The 21,780-nt window shown below is 42.4% G+C and overlaps 1 protein-coding gene across 10 annotated transcripts in view; it reads right to left on the reverse strand.

The window, feature by feature from the left end:
• Positions 1-5,478: 5,478 nt before the first annotated feature.
• map7d1b (MAP7 domain containing 1b) overlaps positions 5,479-21,780 on the reverse strand; it is a 54,897-nt gene continuing 38,595 nt past the window's right edge. For 3 of the 10 annotated variants that reach the window (XM_012918630.3, XM_004548900.3, XM_012918629.3), the window contains 11 exons: positions 17,425-17,550; positions 15,122-15,273; positions 14,103-14,245; positions 13,361-13,614; positions 12,271-12,583; positions 11,779-11,959; positions 8,784-8,888; positions 8,623-8,673; positions 8,475-8,529; positions 7,305-7,577; positions 5,479-6,110 (listed from right to left, as the gene is read on the reverse strand). In XM_012918630.3, coding sequence (XP_012774084.3) covers positions 6,100-6,110; positions 7,305-7,577; positions 8,475-8,529; positions 8,623-8,673; positions 8,784-8,888; positions 11,779-11,959; positions 12,271-12,583; positions 13,361-13,614; positions 14,103-14,245; positions 15,122-15,273; positions 17,425-17,550 — 1,664 coding nt within the window. In that variant the 3' untranslated portion in view covers positions 5,479-6,099. The remainder of the gene's footprint in view (positions 6,111-7,304; positions 7,578-8,474; positions 8,530-8,622; positions 8,674-8,783; positions 8,889-11,778; positions 11,960-12,270; positions 12,584-13,360; positions 13,615-14,102; positions 14,246-15,121; positions 15,274-17,424; positions 17,551-21,780) is intronic. The other 7 variants (XM_004548899.4, XM_012918631.3, XM_012918632.3 and 4 more) reach the window with 5 other exon arrangements.

Below are 21,780 nucleotides of genomic sequence, written 5' to 3' on the forward strand. Positions count from 1 at the left end.
CACACAGACATCTGCTCAGGCCCTCGCACTCGCCACCTGATTACAACATTTGCATCACTCAGGACCAAGCGGATCATAGTCGACTCACAAATACGGAAAATACCAGAAAGGCCGAATGCTGAACCTGGGTAGTCAGAATATGCAGTTTACTGCTTTTGTTAATTTGTTCTCAATACAGGGCTGCATGCTGTAGCGACCCCCAGAGAATCCCAAGGCAATCAGGGAGCAAATAAAATAATAATTCTAACTAATACGGATCCAAAAACTATTTACATTCTTCAGCGTATCGGTCATGTTAGTGTACCAGCTGTGACTGTGATCTCAAAGGGTTAAAATAGACAAAAGTATGTTTGTCTCTTGGTTCAAATATCTCGCTTTGGGCCTCCCTGTGTGGATCAATTATGCACATAAATGCACAGAATAGAATTCTGAGTTGAAATGTGTAAAAAAGAAAATGTGGCTGGTAGTGTGAAGCATTTTGAGTGTTCAGTAAGACCGAAAAGGTGCTCTGTAAATGCCAGTCTATCCCATATCAAAGCCAGGAGTTTTCGTTTAAGACTTTAGCATAAAAAAGTTATTTAGTTTAATAGAAGCAACATTTTTCTCAGAGTCGATCTTCTTAATAACTCCAGAGCCGGGTGTGCGGCAGGTTTTTTTAGCCATGCTTTGACTATCCACATCAGCATTTGCATCACTCCTTCCTCATGCTTCTGCAGTGATGACACACCTTATCTGCGACTCTAGTCAAACACTGTGCCATTTTCTTTACTCTTACTCCTGTTACCAGGTTGTAGCTGGGAGGTTTACGAGGTGAGGGGATGATCCAAGTCGCTGACTCTGTTCTCCTCCCCTTTTTTCCCTCAGTATTCACAGTTTCCTGTGCTTTTACCTACTGGTCTATCTTCATGTTGGTATTTGTGACTTTATTCTATGTCCCTCATTCCTATCTTTGTTTATTTATCTTCATCTGGCTTTCTGTGATTTTACTTTCTGGCTTTGCCCTGATCAGTTAGTGTCTGAAGCCATTTTCACTCATACATCAGTATTTTTTGCTCAGTTCCCCTTATTCATATGTAGCAAATAACAGGAAACAATCTATATATACAGAAATTAGAAGGTGAGAGCAGAGGAGGAAGCACACGTGTCCAGTCTGACTGTGTTGGGTCTTTACGCTCTCAAACAGACCTCTGTCGGCTCTGCAGTGCATTAGTGAAAACAACTTTTTTGACACTTTGTTTTTTCTCCCACTTCTATTCATGCCTCTCGTGTTTCCTACTGGTTTTATCAGTAAACCTGTTGGTTGGACTTTTGCTTTGTCTTCTTAGCAGTTCGATCTCCTTTAGTTGAATGCCCTTTCATTTTATTTGGGTCCTCGCCTTGACAAAGTGTAAGAGGATACCCCCGCCTCACCTTCGTGTTGACTGAGTTCAAACCAGTTCAGTTTCATTTATACATCACCAATTCACAACAACAGTGGCCTGAAGGTAATTTATATTGTTAGGGAAGATCCTAAAATACTGGTGAAAGTGGAGAGGAAGAACTCTCTTTTAACAGGAAGAGACCTCCAGCAGAAGCAGGCTCAGGGAGGGGCAGACATTGGCCATGACCAGTTGGGAGGTCAGGGGAAAGAACAGAGAGAAATGAACATGGAGGATAAACAGATCATGGACAGGAGAAGAAAAAAATGTAAGGTGTGTAATGGTGGCATTTAAACACAACAGGAGTGGAGAGGAGGAAAGAGGAAAGGCAGGGGTTTTACACTGATCTGGGAACAGTTCAAGTTAAACACAGGTAGGTTTTGTCTCTGCAAACGTCTTTCTGCTGAAATCCTGTGTTAGTTTTCACCACTCCTCTCCTTTTGTGTAAAAGTTTACTGTCGCTATAGTTCACTGGCGTCCCAAAGCTTTAGAAAATGCTTTTCCAGACTGATGGATGTTTCTCAGCTGTCTCTACAGATCGCGGGATGATGCTTTGCTTTTTTACACCACTGTCCCCCAAAAAATGATGGCTCTGAAACAACATGGAGTAAGAATGAGCCAGTCTGTAGCGCAGCAATCCCTGGTGCTGAACACACTGTATGCTGAATCTCCTGTTTTGTGATTAGGACACAGATTGTTTCCACCTTATTTCTGGCATTTGCATATAATGAATTACATTTAAAATTTCCCCTGTGGCTCAGGCTTATCATCTCTGTGTTACAGACTTTCAACAGCAGTAGATTCATTCAGTAGATGTTTAGAAATCCTAGCTTCAATCTGCTTCATCAGACATCACCACCAATAAGTAAACAACTTAATCCACCAATGAGGCTGACAGTAAAACACAAAGAACTACGAGTTGCACTAAACAGAGTCCCGTTAATCACAGTCTTTTGTATGCAGGGCTGTGTTATCTGGTGAGTAATCCTTCTAATTATAAAATCATGACCAGGCCAGAGGAGACAGAGTGTCCTCGCCCTGATTCTCTGTACAGATTCACATCTCTGAGCCAAATGGCAGTGTGGTCACAGCGTAACAAGGTCCAGTGTGTTTACTTAGACATTTGATACATCGACAGATGCACTGTGATCAAACTGTACGACTGCTGCAAGAATAAGGATGCTGTTTGAGAACAAAGTTGCCTAAACTCCAGCCACAAGGTCTCTAATATTTGGTTGCTATAGTGCATTATAGCAGGTGGGCAGCAAGCCTCATGTGAACAGCTTTGATCCTGTGGCTGGTCTACACCTCAGAAACGTTTGCGGCCACTTCTCCCTTCTGTGCAACCTCAAGCCACAGCCAAACAAATGAGCTGCTACTGAACACCCACTCGAAAATCCAGTTTTCCCAGAAACCTGACTGAAAAAGGTCTGCTGGCTATCAAATTAAAGCACAAAGGGTAAAACGCTACTCCGAAAAAAAAGCCTTGAATTCATGGATTTGTTTGGATCCTAAAATAATTCAGGACTGATAAATATTTCAGGCGCAGACATCATAGTTTTATCTTTTACCTCTATTTGGGTTGTCTGACTTTTTACAGCCAGGGGGGAAATCTTCCAAGGACTTTCTGATCATTTTAAAAGTATTTTAACTGGTTTGGGTTTAACATCACCTGACACAGAGGACTGAATCACATATTTCTCTGTAGTTTCTCTGTAGTTGCCAGCTGTGCAGCACCTTTATTGCACTTTGCGGACTGATCACGTGACATATCCCATATCAGAGTTTTTATTATCTGAAGGAGGAGATAACAAACACGAAATACTTTATGTCCAAAAGCTCTTTTAGCTCTTTCTATCCTGCAAAAAATGAAGAGAATTGTGGCAGGGGTGTTGTCTTTGGCTCCACTGCAGGGGAGGGGTGGTGCGGAGGACTCAAAGGGCACAGTGCCCGGGAGGTGGATGGAGCAGGTGGAGATATTTACTCTAATGAGGGTTTTTCCTTCTTTTAGTGATGGGGGGAAGTGAGCTGGAGAGCTGAGGAACATTAAAACCACTGTATACACTATAATAAACAACAAAAAATACAATCTGAATCTGGTGTGGGTCCTCGTGTGTTCACTAAAATATTCTAGCTTATTAAATTTTTTGAGTTGAAATTGTTTTAAAATTTTTCTATGTTCAGTTTCATAAAGGCTTAACTGACTTCCTGAATCCCAGCCTGCATCAAATACAGAGAAAAATGACAATTATTATTATCTAATCTTATCGAGACAGATTCCCGAGCTGGGACAGAAATATAATAAACAGTGGGATAGTGATAGTTGGAGCCTGGTTTTACTGTAGTGAGTTTTCAGATTTTCTCAGATGTATCAGAGAAGCTGCATACAGTAAGTCTAGTTTCTCAAGTTTAAGATGTGCATCTGAGTCAATGCTTGTGTTCAGAAGAATTAGTCTGTGACAATACACTTAACCAGAATTGGTCCCCACGGATGTCTTTCCTTGACTAACAAAAGCAGCCAGATCTAGCCATTTGAGAAAAACATAGATAATTAACACCTCACATTAAAAAAAACAAACCTTTTTACTATGATACTGGTGATTTTTTCCTTTTGAGGGCAAGGCCAAACCCGGAAATGGATTTTAGACTTAGCAGAAAATCAGCCTCTGATGATGATGATGATGATAATAAGAGAATCATCACAGTTGTGGTTCAGGCTCAATGCTGCCCCCATCTGGAGCTGAATGTGAATCACCACCAAACTGTATTTACCACAAGTCTGCTGCGTCTTCTATCTAAATTCGTGAATCTTGTGCCATATGAAGACATCTCTACCAGTAACTGATGCTGAAAAGGTGAAAACTGGAGGATAAAATGTCACCAAAATGCACTAAACAAATGTGTGATGGTTCAGACCTTCTTCACCTTTAAGTCAGTGACTGGGGTCACAGTGACGTTTGCTGTGTAATCACCCCTGCGCTGTATTTGAGTTCTTACTCAGTCTTTTGTTTTAATTTCTTCTCCTGCCTTCTGTGTTATCATTTTTAGACTTCATATCTGTGTTGGTTGTTTGCCTTTTGAGTATTTCCTGTTTTAGTTTGAAGTGAAATGTGTCATGTTTTTTAGTATGTTAGTCCTCTCCATGGTGGAGGGGGTTTGTGCCTTAGCGATCCCAGGAGTTATGTTTTCTCGGACAATTTGCCTCTGGTCACAGGTCCTGGGTGAGGAGCCAGATTCAGATGATCCTGTTCAAGAGGAAATCTTGGATCCAAGTGATCTCACCTGGAGCAGGAACACTGGAGTCCCACCCTGCAGCCTGGCCTGGTGGAGAAAAAGTGCTCATTGCCTGAATCAGCTACGTGTCCACCACCCCCCTGTCTTCCCATCACCTCCTGAAGGAACAAATAAATGGGTCTGGAGGTGCTTGTAGGATGGAGCAGCGGTCGAAGGAGAGTTCCTTAGCAGTCTGATTCCTTGCTAACTTTCAGTTAATGTTGGTCTTTCAGACTCCGGCTTATCAGCTTCTAATAAAGCTACATTTCAAAAGAGCCAAACATTCACACCACTTAATTGAACATGCATGTGGGACTGTGGGAGAACAGTTTAGATTTCTTCATCCATATTTACAGGTCTCACTGAAAGGATCCAGGATCATCTCATCACTGCAGGTTTTTCTTTGGCCTCTCTGTAAGCAAATCTAATTTCATTCAGCTCTAAACTCTAAACTTTTACCATAGCAGTTGCAGTCCAAGTCTCTGGGTGTTAACTGCCCAGTTGTCAGCTTAGAAAGGATGCTATCTTGCTCTCACAAATTGTATTAGTCCTGTCACTTAAAGAACATAAAAATAGTAAAACCCAAACCTATGAAGGGTTGTTTCTGCCATAAGTCAGCACTTTTAAACAAATGATAAAGTCATTGCAAAGGTTTTCCCTTCCACTTGCTCCAGAAAGAAAGACAAAAAAGTTCAGTTCAAGTCCAGTGTGGCGAGGGCTGTAAATGTCTGTTAGACGAGCGTTTGTGTATCGCCGACAGACGCACACAAACACACGGAGACCTCGCTCCCTTTCATAAAGCTTTATTTCACAGATCCCCCGTAACAGGAGGCCGAGGCAGCCGGGCTCATTATTCATTTACATACACTGTGGCCAGTCCTTACCGATGCTCCCCGTGTTAAATAACTCAGTAATTCAAGACAAAAAACAGCAAAACACACACGCACACACACAATGCTCAACTTAAGGTAACAATAACAATATCATAGCGATGGTAATAATAACAACCATTGTCAAATATTATGTATTTCCAGGATTTTATACTGCATTTTCTAAAATTTGTTACACAGTCAGTCATCTTTAAGGTGCACCATAAAATCTGCATGTGACGTTTCGGTAAAACTTGACAAAAATGCTGCACCAGAACACGCGGTGAAGACAGAGAATACTTAAGCTTTTTATGTTTTTTTTTTTTAAATGTTTCAGATGAGTTTGTTTGTTTGTTTTTTTCCAGCCAGTTCTGCTCCTCCTTGCTGTCCCACCGCTGTGGATACCGTGGATGTGGAATCAGCGCAGGTGAACGCTGGTTGTTTTGTTTGGCACGCTGTTTTATAAGCCGCTGTGGTGTGGCATGAATCTCATAGCTCAAGCAGAGACGAAAGGCGCGTCTTCGTGGATGTGTGGCGACTCACAGGACCTCTGCGGAGGAGGAAAAGAACAAAACCAGAAGCCTGAGTGTGAGTATCGTTCGTTTTATGTTTAATATGTTCGATGAAAATGAGACTCGTTGTTGAAGGGTGCCAGATTGATTTCGGATGAGGGGACAAGTTTTCAAAGATTGAAAAATAGGTTTTAGGTCCTAAATCCTGGGATTCTGTTCTGCCATGATCGATCACAGGAGCTTAATCGTCAAATTAATGAATTTCTCTATCTCAATAAATCATGGTCAGTCCTCCAAATGATCTCTGCTTATTGAAATCTTCATTAGTGCCACTGAAGTCGCCTGAGACTGAGCTATTGCTGCAGCCTTGCACGCTCATCTCTGACTTGATCGTTCTTGGTGGAAACCTGGCTGAACAGAGGTGCTGAGATGACGTGCTCCAGCCTGCACTTATCCCAGCACCTCTGGCCCTGTGGCAGGTTTCAGCAGGACGATGCTGCCTAAAGGACCCTAACTAACTAAGACACACCCACTCCACTCCACACTGCTTCAGGAAATCATTCCTCCTGTTCTCCATATAACTGAACAATAATTCTTCTTTCTGCGACAGGTGAACTCACCCTTCACACACAATTCTGTGCAGCTGCTTCTTAGATTTATGTGTAAATATGATTTATTAATGTCATTTGAATGTTTCTCTTGCCCAACCTCAGTCTTCTTTTCTACTCTTCTTTAACTTAACCTCAATTTAATTTCCTCTGGCACATGCTGGCCCAACATGTTCATCAGAGGCGACTGTCATCCAGGAATTCCTCAAAAATAGATCCGGACGCTTGTGCAGATGATGTGCATCACGTTCAGAGAATTCCGTACCTCATATTAAACTCCTTCTATATTCTAATATTCTAATGTTCTTAAGCTAGCAGTGGTTTTATGTCTCACTTCTGCCACACTTGGTTTGGTCCTCGATTCTTATCCGAGGGTGGCGTGTTTTCTTGTAAAGTTTAGCTAATAATGGAGCTGCTGTTACCATGAGAAACATTCTTGTGCAGCTGATTTGTAAAAGTAAACCTACTCCTGCAACAATAACACAGTGTTGTTGGGCAGATACAGAATTGTAGCCTTGTTACATTAGCATGCTAATGTTTACCATATGTCTTAGAGTAGATGGGCAGGACTGATAAGCAGCCACCCTGTTGCTCACATTCCTGTTTGATGTTGTGTTTCTGTACCTGCGACATGCTGAGGCTTCATGGGGCCTGTTTTCATCAAGAAGGGCTCTCCTCCCTCGAACGCCATGATCGGCTCACTCACCAGCCCGCTCTGCTGCTGGCTGGGGTTACCGCTGCCGCCACTGTTGTTCAGTTGAATGATCTCCTCGAAGTCAGTGCCGTTGGCTGAGACGCCGTTTTGGTGCACGGAGGGCTGGACGCCGTTTACAACAACAGGAACGTTTTGTGCTGGGTTGAGCACCGATGCACTGGGGGCCTGCAGGTTTCCAGGAGCTGCAGAGAAATTCGTGGACAAGTAAAGGACATTAACAACCTTTTCACATGTTTACAGAATCAGTCTAACATTTGGACACATCTACTTATTAAATGCAGCCTTTTCTTTAATATTCTTTAGTCTCTGTCATATGTAAACTGTTAAAATAGCCAAGATCTACCAAAATCTCAAATAACAAGATTATTGTATGTGCAGCTAATCGCTTTGAGACAAAACTTCATGCTTCCTTTTGCATTAAGAGGTCAAGTTTAGAGAGTTTTTTTCTACTTTTGGCTCTTTATGATTTCTTTGGGTCAGTAAAAGTAGTTTTCCCTAATGATCCAGTTAGGTTGGACATACTGGTGGACATACCGCCCACAAAACATTTCTGCTCATGCCTAAGGTGTCGCAGCTTAGACAAAAGTCCAGTCCTGGAACAGGAAGGGAAGAAGCTGATGCAGGAAACAGATACCGGAGGTTTTATCAAAGTATATATCTGCAGGAATCTCCTGCAGGGAAATCTGCCAATGTCTGTGTTTTGTGTCCGGTTACAACAAAGAGGAGGTACACGACAAGCCGAAACAACAGCACACCCTCCCGTGTCACAACAGAAGGAATAAACTGCCTTTTTATAAGGTCATCTCAGGTTTCACCACACTAACCTACTGTGGTGGCATGCACTAGCATTATATTAGCACTCCATTGTCTGGTGGAACCTCAAAGCCAAAGAAAGAATGCCCATTTATTATATACAGTATATTTCCTGGGTTAGTAATAGACCTTTGGGTTGGAAAAGCCCCAGGTGACAATCTCACAAAGGTGGATATAATCTTTGAAAAAGCCAAAGTAGAAACGTGTGAATGAGTACATGTGTTCTTTTATGACTGATTTAAAGGTTGACGAGGGGTGACGGTTACCTTTACTCGGCTCTGCGTCCTTTCCGTTGACCTGAGGAGACGCTTTGACATCCCTCTGTGATTGCAAAGAGCAGAACAAGACTCGTGTTATTCCACAAAGGCGAGCAAGTGTTCAGTCTGGAGCCTGTTTCGAATGAATCACACCGACCTTATCTCCCGCATCGCTCTTCCGAGTCCTCTTCATGATCTCCTCGAGGCGCTGTGCAGATCAGACAGAGAGATCAGTGCTCTTGTTTTTCAGCTCGACTGTGAACTGTCTGTGACTTTCTGAACTCTCTACAGATGATATTTTTCTCTCTTTGGCCTCACCTTCTTCCTCTCCAGGCGCTCCTGCTCTTCTTTCTGGAAGTGCTTCTCCCTCTCTATGCGCTGACGCTCGGCCTCCTCGCGGGCTTTTGCTTCAGCTTCCTCCCTCTGAAATAAAGAAGATACAAATATGAAGCAAGTTTAAACGTTTTTCACAGTAAAACTAAAGAAAAAGAAGAATAAGCGTCCCTCCTGCTCTAAATCTTACCAAGTAAAAGTTAAAGGTGACCGAGGGTTCAAAAGGGAACGGGATATTAGCCTAACACTGTCCACACAGCTGTACAACATATTATAGGTAGTGTAAAGGTAGATTTAATAAGAAAACTTTAGTTTAAATGTACCTAATAAAGTAACATACAGGTAGAAATAAAAGAGAGGCTATATATGAAACATATTTTCTTGTATTTACAAAACAATGCACTATGACTTTTTGATGTGACTACAGCTGGAATAAGCTGTGATAATACGGCTGCAGTTTGGGGAGGGCCTCGGAGAGGACTGGCAGTGCCTACTGGGCCAGTAAGATCCCCACTTTCTGAAGACAGCCATGAGAAAGGACATTTTCAAAGCCAAAGCAAAAGCCAGAGTACCCAGAGAGAACCCACACAAACTCCACAAAAACTCACGCCAGCCTGATGGTGGACCTGAACTCAGACATTTTTGCTGTGAGGCAACAGTGCTAACCACCGTGCCACCATGCAACATAATGAAAATAGCAAATTAAATAAGCAAACAAGCTCATTTGTGCTATAAACGCTGCGGTTTATCTGGGTGATTGTGGCTGTAACAAAGCTGTTTTTTAACCCGACTCTTCGGCACTTTGAGGCTTTCATCCAGAAGAAAGAAACTCCCTCTGCAAAGGCTGTGAGCTGTCAAATAATATTAAACCAGCCACCTGTTGCATATGTAGACAATTAAAAAAAGAAAGAAAAAAGCTTCTTCGAGCATGACAGATAATGCTTGAGGCCCTTTCTTGCACACATCTTTACATTTTGCTAAAATATTTCAGTTTTGAGTCAATAATTGCTTCAAAAATATTTATGAGACTGACTTCTTATAACCATCTGACACTTGTCATGTGTGCTGCAATCAGCAATCATATGTTGAGTGAGATGGGGCTCCTTACACCATTAAAAAACATGCAAATGAAACCAACTGACCACCAGGGGGCAGCACCTGCTCAGCGTGGTCTGCAGGTCTGCAGCCTTCAGGTCTGACCTCATATTATTTAACCCCCATTACATACTTGACTGGATATTTAAACACACATATGTTTAAAATGCAGCAGTGAAAACAACACAAGGTGTCGTGAGGTGCAGCCAGCTGTTTTTTAAATCTTGCCTGCATCTTCCCCAAGCCCTGCGCATTTTCAGACCATTTAGCTGAACACTTGAGCGAAATGACCTCTAAAAAAATATGAGGCCACTCCACTGTGAAGCAAGCTCGCTGTCAGGGTGGAACAATGGCCTGATTGAGAGGAGCAGGGGAGTCGAGACGAGCTGAGTGCTTCAGGCATGGCGCGCACTGACGCTGCTTATCCAGAGCCGGGCGACCGAGACAGAGGCAGCACAGGCCCGTCGCTACCCTCCACCATCACAATGGCTCCCTCATCGCCATTATGGAGGTCACCAGCTGGAATGTGCCCACAGCAGACAAGGGCCCTCTGACTGTTAGTGCTCATGAGTGACAGCAGCACATACTCATACTCTTTAATCTGCCCAGATGCCAGACAGTCACAGAGGCTGATGTTTGGGCTCACAGCAGCACAGTTTCCTGCACATTAATCTGCCCAGATGGTAAATGGGCTTACTGCATGTGGGGATCACTGGGATTCATGGTGGTTAATGGAAAATTAAAGTGGGGTTTCACAGCAAAGGGTATTTACAGTGGAGTTGATGATCTGTCAGGAACGGGTGTCTGATTCTCACTGGATTACCACAAACACGCCGAAGGGGTTAAAGGATAATTCTGGTTTATTTCAACGAAGTGTATTTCCCACTAATGTGTCCATTGTAGCTCTGTGGGTCACTCTGGATGTATACTATAAAAATGTTCTGATGTTTCAGAACATTATGGCCCAAGTCCATGGAAGCTCGTTTCAACCAGTGATCTCAAAATTTCAACTGACACAATAACTTGAAATTTTGAGTTATTACTCCGAAACCTTTGGAAACAAGCTTCCATACATCCAGTAGACTTCCATACTTTCCCCTTTGACTTTTCTCAGTAATTATGCCTCTGAGCATTTAAATTTAGGGAGAGAAGAGCTCTCAATCAGACAGCACAGCACTGAGATTTTTTAATTTATTGCCTTATTGCTTTTTGATCAGCTTCTAAGTTTCTCTTTTTGCACTGTGATGCTTATTTCCTCATGAACACCCCACCTAACACTTTATTTTTTGCCCATCATGTTAAAGCTTTGTTCTGCACCTAACTCGCACATCCCTGCCTTCTCTCCTCATGTCCTCTGGCTTTTTCCTTTTTCATTAAGTCGCACCTTCTCATTTCCTTTGCCCTACTGCCTGTGACCTGAAAATCAATCTCAGAAAGGATGTCTTGAAATCCTTGAATGTATGTGGAGGACAGAGGGGAGAGGAGGCTTGCAGGAGGAGCCATAATCGAGGATGCACAAGTGGATCCTTTGCACCCTTCAAAGTATGAAGAAACAGCTCAATGCTGAAGGCAGACAAGAGACCTGAAGAGAAGTGGTAAACTTTGGCCCATGTGTGCATTTTATCATATTACGGTTATCATGGTGTGATGGAAGGCAACTCGAATCATTGTTCCCCTCCTGAAGCCTTTGTGTGGACTAAATGAAATGTACTGAAGCATATTTATACCAGAATCTATTAATTTTTTTACTGACTTAGCTTAAAGCCCGGGACTAAACCACCATTAAACCCAGCGTTCCTACCTCCTGGACTCACGTATGCACTGGTCTTATTCAAGTTGGAATGACATAATCTGCAGCATCTTAATAACTCCTGTCATCACCCACCTGTCTCTGCAGCCTCTCGTTCTCCTCCTGCTCGACCTTCGCTCTCTCCTGCGCCTCCTTCTCCTCCTGAGCTCTCCTGGCTTCGTCTCTCAGGCGCTGCTGCTCGGCCATGAAGCGAGCCTCCTCCTCCCTGCGCTTCCTCTCCTCTGCCTCCCGGGCCCTTGCCTCCTCCTGCAGGATCCTGAGGAGAAGGTTCTGCGTTACAAGCTGCATTCGCATCAGCGGTCTGTGGCGCCCTCTCCTAAATAATATCTTTTTTGAACGTGTGCCTGAGATGATGCATTTTATTATGTTGTAGGTTTGCTGACATTAAAGCAACTGTGTTGCTTTAATGTTTTGTTTACTAGTGAGTGTCTATTTGGGTTTAGATCACAGCACAATGTTAAGTGTTTATCCAAAATCTGCCTTACAAACTCAGGAAAACATGGTCTGTCATGCATTGTGTTATCATATTTTATGAGGCACACAGTCTGTGTGGACAGCAGGTCTCACTTCTTCTTTTGCTCCTGCTCCAGACGCTCCTGCTCCTCTCTCTCCCGTTGCTCTCGGGCTTGTCTGCGTTTCTCTGCGAGGACGCGAGCGGCCTCCTCTGGGTCGTTAGTGCCTGCCGACGGCCTGCTGCTGGCCGGTGCGGCCGGGGTGGAGGCGGCAGCAGGTGCAGGAGAAGGAGCGGGATTGCTGACGGTGGTCGCCGCAGGTTCTACGCTCGGTACAGTTGGAGACGCTGCTGATACGACCGGCGGGCTGGGAGAAAGAGGAGTGGCCGGTGCGGAGGACACCACGATGGCAGGAACGTTACCCGGGGCTGATAGAGAGGCGAGAAAGAGACGTTTTAACAGTAAGGTCTGATTTAGCATTTAATCAATTTTAAAGCTTCCAGTGTTATAAAGGAAGCCACACAGCGCAGATCACAGCGACAGCGTGAAAAGACATTTTGTCAGACACCATGAGCGAGTACGTCAATCACGCCTCACCACTTTCCTCCTCTTTAAACAAAAGAGCAGCTTCAACATGACGGCGTACTGACAGTCCTCTCCAGACATTTTCTAGATCTATGGTTGTTTCTGTGATTTACACACATCTTATTTGTCACCACAAAGCTGAATCACGTTCTATCACAAAACTAAAGCTGAATTTAAAGATGGCTGCATGTTTCAGCTTCTGTTTTCTTTATCGTTTTCACTGAATAGATGCAATCGGGAATGAAGGAATTATAGATTTGCCTACAAATTGAGCATGACTTGGATGCTTCAATCAGAAATGCACGTTAAAACTTCTTATTAACATCCTCCTGGATGCAGGCTTGAGCATTTGATTTCGACAGGACATCGGTGAACACTCTAGGGTGAGGATTGTGGTTTTATTTTTGCACGTTTCATGGAAGAGTCACAAAACTGTCACTAAATTAATCGTCAAGTTCAGTTCCTGATGCATTCAGGTCACTGTAAGCTGAGCTTACACACACACACACACACACACACACACACACACACACACACACACACAGATTACTGCATGGTGAATGTCAGCCAAAACCTCCAGGTCACCTTGAAGCCACAGACATCATCAGCGTGATACCCACACTCACTCTTTTTCTCCTCTGAAGTGTCGGGCTGCTGGGGTTCATGGCCCGTTTCCACGGTGACAGCAGAAACCGCCTGGGGCTGCACTCTGGCAGGCGTCTGGGCCCGTTTCGGTCGGGTCTTGATGCCAGGAGGAGGAGGCGTTTTCTTGCCCGAGGCGGTCTTCGCGGCACCTGTTGCTGGCACCAGTGGGGACAGGGGGCGACTTTTGGGGGCGGCAGGTGACGGAGGTCTGTTTTTGGGCCTCAGGGTGCTGAGGAGCAGACAGGAGGTGAAATATGAGCAGAACGAGTACCAGAGATGAGAGAGAGGGGAGAAACGACATTTCAGATCAGTGCAGGAAAAGGTAAAAAGGTTCCCAGCGCTCTACATAAAAAAACAAAACTAGGTCATGTGGAAGTTGGGAGTGACTCAATGTGAAACTCCACATTCAGCCGTCATGAATCTCTGCAGAGAGCCGTCATTTCCTCCTGTGATCATTCAGGAGGAAAACCCGATTCTGTCTGAGAACTGCAAGTCTCACTCTAACAGACCTGCTGCTAGAGTCCAGCAGCGTCTCTTTTAAACGTTAGGTTACTCCACCTTCGACCATCTGCCACACATTAATCTGCTCCAAGGCTAAAGCAGTCTATCTCCCAGCTTCTCGCCTAAATTAACACAGAGTTAATTAACCGTTTGCTTAATAAACCACAGTTTTTGGACATATTTATCTGATGTAAAGCAGGTAATCTGCTGCGATACCTGGTCTCTGGCCTGGATCTCTGGATCGTGGTCGTAGGCGATGCCGTCTGTCTTTTCTTCTGCACTTTCTCTTTTGTGAGAGCGCTCTTCTCTTTTTCATTCTCTCGCTCTTTGTCCTTCTTCTCTTTCTTCTTTTTATCCACCTTGAAGGAAGAGATGAGACAAATAACCAGTTTTTACCTTATTATATAATCGTGTAATTTAAATCCTGCTGGAGCTGGAAAATGAAACCCAGTTCATTATAGCTGCAGTCTTCTGAATGTTATTAGGTATAATACTTTTCATAAGGTTTGTGTGTGATTCATGCTGTGTGCTGTAGAAAGACTCAACAATAGACTCAGTCACCTTTTTCCAATTTGCTTTCCCCTGTTTGGGTTTGTTCGTTATTTGTTAAGTTAGATTTGTTATTCAAGGTTTTCTCTGCATGTAATGTTTGACACCATCCAGTGATGTTTTTATAAAAGGAAGTTTTGTTATTTCTGGGCTTCATTTACCATCCATGTTCATCGAATCACCTCCTGGACAAAAAATGTCTCGTTAGCTGTTGTTTTTATGGCATTAACTGGAGCGTTAAAATTAATTTTACTCCACTGAAAACTAACTAAAACTTTTACTACTCTGTGTACTCTGTACAAGCTATTTTAGCTCCTCCCCCTTTAAGCCAACTGCCTTCTGACTGGCTGCCCCTCACAAGTAGGTTTAAGCAGATGGTGGGTGTGGCCTCTATGGCTGAGATGACCATAATAGGGCTGTCACTCCTGTCACTCATCATTCGAATCCTAGAGTGGAAAATTCTGTCTGAAGATGATGACTAGTGACCTCTGACCTGATCTGAAACTTTGGTCCATTATGACAGTTTTGTTACGATGAACAACACACAACAATTATTTATATGAAGTATTGATTAGAATATGATTAATCCTGATGCAGATTTCTGTTACCATAGCAGGATATCAGGGCTACTTAGTGAAAATGATAATATACTCAAAAACTGTTTAATCCTAATCACGCTCTCCTACCGGGGTGGAGTTTCGGCGGCGTTGGCGCTGGGTGATGTCCGGCGTGCTGGCCGAGGAGACCCTCCAGCGCTCTGCGGTGTTCTGGTGCGGGTGATGATGGGAGCAGGCGTTCAGCGGGCTGGCCGAGGCTGAACGGGAGCAGTGGTGAGAGTCTGAGTGACAAACAAACATGCAGAGAGCGGCAGCAGGGCCGAGGTCACACACACATACAAACACACACCATGCAGGGTGGTAAAAACCCCACGGTGAGGCCACACGGCGAACACGACATGCTGACCCTGCTGACCGACAAAGTGACGGAAGCCGAGCTGAAGGTGACGGATTGATCACACTCAAAACACAATCAAATTTTATTGCTTTCCATTGTAGCTTTATATTTAATTAAAGCATCTTTGCACTTTATGAGACAACACTAGCTCGAGCTACATTTCGCCTCATCAACACTGAATATGAGTTTTACTTAAAAATAGAACAAAATTCTGAAAAAGTAATAGAAATGCACAGATGATGGAGGCCATGTCTTAAAGCTCATGTCTTCCAGAAGGTTTTGGACAATGACACATGTTTGGTAGTTTTGCATCTGTACACCAAGTCAGTGGACTTTAAATCAACCAACCCAGATGTGAGCCAAGTGCAGACTTTCAGCTTTAATTAAAGACATTTAATAAAACTAACTGTCAAGCAATTACTGCCATTTTTATAAGTAGTCCTTCATTTCCAGAGGTTCAAAAGTACGTAGAAAAACTCACTTATGTTTAAATAGAAGGATCATATCCTGGTTGTTTGACTTCGGTGATGTACAGAGGGGAAATTACAAACTGTCTCTGTCCAAAACCCTGTGGACCAAACTGTGTGACCAAAAGCTCCAGAAAGAAAACAATAAATGTCAGGTTCAGATCACAGAATATATCTTTTCTGTCACTGTGTCCGATTAGGTGAATGTTACATCATAAATTAATGTTGATCTCCAACCAATCGTAGCTTGGCTCTCATGTCATGTTACTGGGCAGAAAAAAAAAGGGACAAACAAACTAAATAAACAATTATGCAACAAGTGACAGATACTGGCAGTCAAAAAAATATCGCAAGAGAGGCGAGTTTGCTTTTTACTTCACTTTGTTTAAGTACCTACTTACAAAACTATTACTATCTCTTATGTTAATGGGTTGATTTTTAACGGGTCTTTTATCCATGAAAAGGCTGCTTTTAGTATTTTTCTTTTGCCTTCTTTACAGCATACCTCTCGTTCTCAATCTAACAAAATGGTAATTGGAATCTCACAGGAATTATCTAAAAGATCTATAAAAAGTTGTTATGTTAACTTCTTTTTACTGAGAAGTATCAGAATAGAGCTCTCTAAAATAAATTTGTTCTATTTATTTTTTACTTTAATATCATGAACTACTGTATGGTTACATTTGTGGTGTTACGGGTCAATCTTGACCCATGTTTTCAATTCCATGCATAGCTCGTATTCATATCAAATCAGATTATGTAGTATTTGCTTGGATTGCTGGACATGTATCGCCATAAGGAGCATTTTCCTTGGGGCAAAATCTTCACCCACTGTCACCTCAGGCTCTGGGTTGACCTTCCGTGAAATGAGCTGCACACATCTTTCCCATACATCCCTGATGGGAGCAAGCTCATCAGATAGTGCTCTAGTATCTCTGTTGTAAAATCTGCTGATATTATTCAAAAGTCTGAAGTAACATTGTTGCCTGGAAAATAGTTCTGCCTGTCGATGTGTCCCAGAGACTGTCAGTGATCTTGTTGCTTGCTGTGTTCACTCCAGCACACCGTTATTCCAAATGTGTCATGGACTGCTTACATCCATGACAACAGTACAAGGCCTCCAACAGATGTTACCACTTTTGGATTTGTATGTTTCGGCAGGAGCAGCTCACACTCCAAGCTATGGCAAGGATTAAAAACAATCTAACAGCTTTGTGTTTTGTTGGCACTGGTTGACATGAAGGGATTTACGACCTCATCATCGTTCATTTTTCTGTCTGTATCATTCAGACTGAGAAGTTTTTGTGATGATATTGTGTAGAACTCGGCATAAATGTACCACGAAGTAAACCAAGGCACAGTTTAGGACAAACATACCACATGCTCCACAAAGGATAAAAAGAACGGGGGAAGATTAGGATCTTATTCCGTTTTGTTTGATTCACAGCAAACAAACTCTTTCCCTTTTATGAAAGGAATGAAAAAAATCACTACAGACAATACGACGTGTGTGCACAGGAGCAGAGGTTAAGCAGAGTAAGGGTAGAAAGGTATAGCAGGTGTCTTACACTCACGAGAGTCGCTGTTGTTGAGGAGGGTGGCGGCGCTGCGGCTGCGGGCCAGGAAGGACAGCGTCGGCGTCATGAGCCGCTCCACGATCCGGCTCTCCCACGGGCTGAGGCGCAGGCTGCGGGCTGACACAAGAGGGCGCTGTCAGTGTCGAGTTAGTGTTACAGCAGATACTCCTCTTACACACTAAAAAACCTCCCACTTTACACTTTCACGCACACTCACACACCCTCTCTACATCCGATGCAGAGTGGAGTTTTTATGCTGCATTCGTGTGCTGCTGAAAACCTCACGAAAACACACACATGAAGCCGGATGAGGAAATGTTACCTGGTTATGATGTAAACACCTGTAAATAAACACCTTCATCGTGTGTTTATTTAGCCAGACAAACCCTCAGACCGTCAATGTGTTTGTGTCTTCAGGGTTTGAATTCTCAGACAGGAATAAAATGCAGATTAGTCCACAGGATTTTACACGAGTTTCCACCTGCACCTGAATGCAAGCTCAGCTACGGAAACATTTCTGGGAAGCATCAACGCTCACTGGTTGATTCGAATATCAGCAGGTGGAACCAAGAAATTAAATATGATTAAAATTCAATTTTTATTTGATTTATAAATACTTTATTCCAAATCGCTTTGTACAATAAAATCTGTTCTTTTTGTTGGGGTTTGGTTCCCAGCATCCTGTGAGTCAAAAGCTCTGTATGATATCAAACAGGCATATTATTTACACGATCACCTGCACACACACCTATAAGCGAGTGCAGAAGCCCCACCCACCTGCTGTTCAAACCTTTGGTTTGCAACAGGCAGCCAATCAGAGAACGTTCTCCAAAGAGTAGATAATAATGGATAAACTGGAGGCCTAAGAATTAATATATGATTTAAAGGTAAAACTTCAACAGGAAGAAATAGAGCAACTGTAGGAACTATTTTCAACAGCGGATTAATACTCATTTGGTGTTCTGGAGGGAATAGTTTGTGGCAGCACTCTGACGGTAAAAAAAACCTGCATGTCACGGAGATTTTGAGCAACAATGGAGCCCCATAAAGCAGTTTATTCATGGGATTTGTGAACAATAGGAAAAATAGGAAATCCCCAGACTCCTGAGCTCAGTGCTTCTTTAGCTCTGACCGCTGAGGTTTAACTCATCCAGTGAGTCTTACTGCTGCTGAGAAATGTTTGGTCAAACTCCAGCCTGCCTTTCAGACATGATGAGACTCAACACTGAAGAGAAGTCGTACAGGATGAACGCCTGAACATGTTGTGCACAAAGACATCAAATATTAAAAAAAACAAAACCCACACACACAGAGGAGTGTCCCCAGTTCATTTTTACGACTTACCACTCAAAAACAAAGGTAAGACCCACTTTGGCCATTTACACGACCCCACACTAACTGCTAAGGGCCCTCAGAGTTTTCTGGGTTCTGTGCTGTTTGTCCTGCAAGCACAGACGCACTCCTCCGACCTGAACATGGCTCTGCGTGCTTCTTTAGCGAGTCTCATGTGATAAAGGGTCAGCGTGCAACAACAGGAGGATATAATCCAACAGATTGTAATAAAGGGTGGGAGAAAGAAAGAATAAATGGCACTCACAGGAGCGCACGTACACGTGGTTTGAGTCAAGGTTTGACGATAAAGACGTATACAGATAACTGGGTGTGCATTTTAATACATACAGAACAAAGTAAAACTGGGCGGTGTATGTATATGCTGAAACTAAAACAGCAAACATTGAATACAACATTTTTAATGATTTATAGATTATAGATAATGATGATTTACAATATTTAAAGCAGTAAACAGTGTGGCGTTAAAGCACCAATAACAACAATCTAAATATCTAATCAGTTACATAATGACAATTTCTACTATTAATGTTAACATTTTAACATTTAGCCCTCCTTGCTTCTTAGATGGTTTTCTTTCTAATCCATGCAGCATATTGTAAGAAAAACAATGTATTTTTAGTATTTATCTAAATGACTAACACATATTATTACACTGTAACAATATGTAGAACTCTAGAACATTTATTTTTTCAGCATACTGCTGCTAATTAAAGAGGTCTGAGAGGAAACTAGACTCTCGTCAGGGTCAGGTGAGAAATGTAAAGAAGCAGGACGAAGCATGAAGCTTGTGCTCGTTTGCCACGAGTGTGGTAAATGTATCTGTTTTTCCTGGAGCTAAGCTTTAAGTAGTTTTTCCACAATAAATAAAAGATGAATATACTCTGTATTTTCCCTGGCTTAAACTCAGCTGTTTTTCCAGAGAACTTTCTGTGAATAGTATTATTAAACTAAAAGAAACTGAAGTAAAACCACAGCCTTAAAAACATGATGCCACATTTAACAAATGACAGAAGAAAGCAGAACTCGTACTTTCACTTCTACCAGCATCACTTGGTAATTCGATATTGTTATTGTCTCAATAACATCACGTACTGGTGTCAAACATGCAGACCGGGGGCCAAAAACAGCTCAGCAAACTGTATCATTTAAGTGTGAAAACTGGAGTAAACCCCTTAGTTACTGTTACTTTTCAATAATGGTAAAAAACAAAAGTACAAAAACATGGTAAGCCTTTTGTGGTGATGCCAACCCGAATACTCAACAGTGGAAATGTCTGAAAGGTTAAAAGTATTTTTAGATATAGAGAAGTTGTTGTTGTGGTTCATTATTAAATGAGAAAAGCTGGGTGAAATACTTTCTGTTGTCAGTTGTTTAAATGTAAAAAGTGGTAACTTTAATTTAAGCTTTTTTGGCTACTGTTACAAAAACTGGGAAAAAATTAAAGATTTAAGCAAACGCTTTTAGGTTCGGTCCACTCGAGATGAAATTAGGCTGCACATCACACCCAGGATCTAAAATGAGTTTGACAGTCTTGCTTTCACTGTTTGGTCCAAAACCCCACAGCCAGACAGAGTCTCACTGTGACGTCTGTCAATTTACGACAGCCGGTCGGGTTTTTGGCGACTTCCTGTCTGTTGTCCGGTAATTTTAACCAACAACATGCTTTTTATAGAAGCGTCCATGTGTGACGATGAAGTTCAGATTCTTTTCATTCCTCTGTTTTAACGACACACACCAGCCAGAGTGTGAGACACCTCACCTACAGACAAACACCACATGTACACAAGGGTCAGTGTGATCAGAGCTGCTACGACTCATTCGAGATGCCGCCACTCTTAAACCTCCACCGTAAAGGCAGCCACCTCTGCTGCACACAGGACAGATCCTTCTCACAGCATGTTTTATGACAAACTGATAACCCGACTACCTCCTGTTGCTAAGCAACAGTGTTTTCCCTCCTCCTCTTCCTTCTCCAATGTGGCAAAGGGAGGCTGAGCTGCCGCCTGCTGATCGACCGTTCACCTCGAGGTACCTGCATCTGTAAACGTCACCATCCCGCCACCCTCTGCAAACTGGCCCAGAGACAGCAGCTCTGCTATCGACCGTCCTTTCATGTGCCTGCAGTATCGGAGTGTCTGTATTAGTGATGATCAAGCACAAAATCTGAATCTGTATTGTGTTCGCGAGCGAGCCGATAACCGAGCTGGTGATTGCACCGTGGGTGATACGATCAATAATAACACGTCATGAGGCGTGACGAAATGAGATGAAGACAGTGTCGCTTAAGTGTGTGTATGTGGGAACTCGGGAGATTGATAAAAGAAGTCTGATAGAGCAATTTAGACATACTATTGTACTGCTGACAAAAAGACAACTGCTCAGTTTGTTACAAGCTGAAAAATATCTTAAAGCGACTACTTCTATTTATTATTATGATTAAATGTCTAATTGTCAGCATTTACCTGAAATTATTCAGTTCTTGTAAAATAACATTTCTTGTTATTATTAACTAACTCCTTAAATAATCGAAAGACAATTACAATTGGCCTGAAAATCCAGTTTTTAGAAGAATTTTTAGTGAAATATTTTTATATATTTGTTACGTGGCATGCTAAAATCATCTTATACTTTTCTACAACCTCAAACAAAAGTTTCAGATATTTGAAATATTATTTTAATGGAATGAAAAAATATTACCTACAGCAATGTTTCAAATTTAACAAATGGATAAAAGCAAAAAAAGAAAAATCCAAATCTGTTGTGCATTTTCATCAAATTCTGGTGGCAATTTGTTTCAATTTACTACTTTGTGTCTATGATTATTTTTTGCTTTTAAAGAGTGAAAAAAGTTTGCATTTTGATGCTGGAGGGGTTGGCGGCGGCGTGAATGTGGCTTGTTTATAGTAAAAGGTCTCTGAAATCTCAGCTGAGTACACATATAACGGATATAAGTCTGAGACAATATGCAAGAGCTTTATATAAATATATATATAG

The sequence above is a fragment of the Maylandia zebra genome, linkage group LG22 (assembly GCF_041146795.1).
Source record: "Maylandia zebra isolate NMK-2024a linkage group LG22, Mzebra_GT3a, whole genome shotgun sequence".
In the NCBI taxonomy this organism is placed as follows: Eukaryota; Metazoa; Chordata; class Actinopteri; order Cichliformes; family Cichlidae; genus Maylandia; species Maylandia zebra.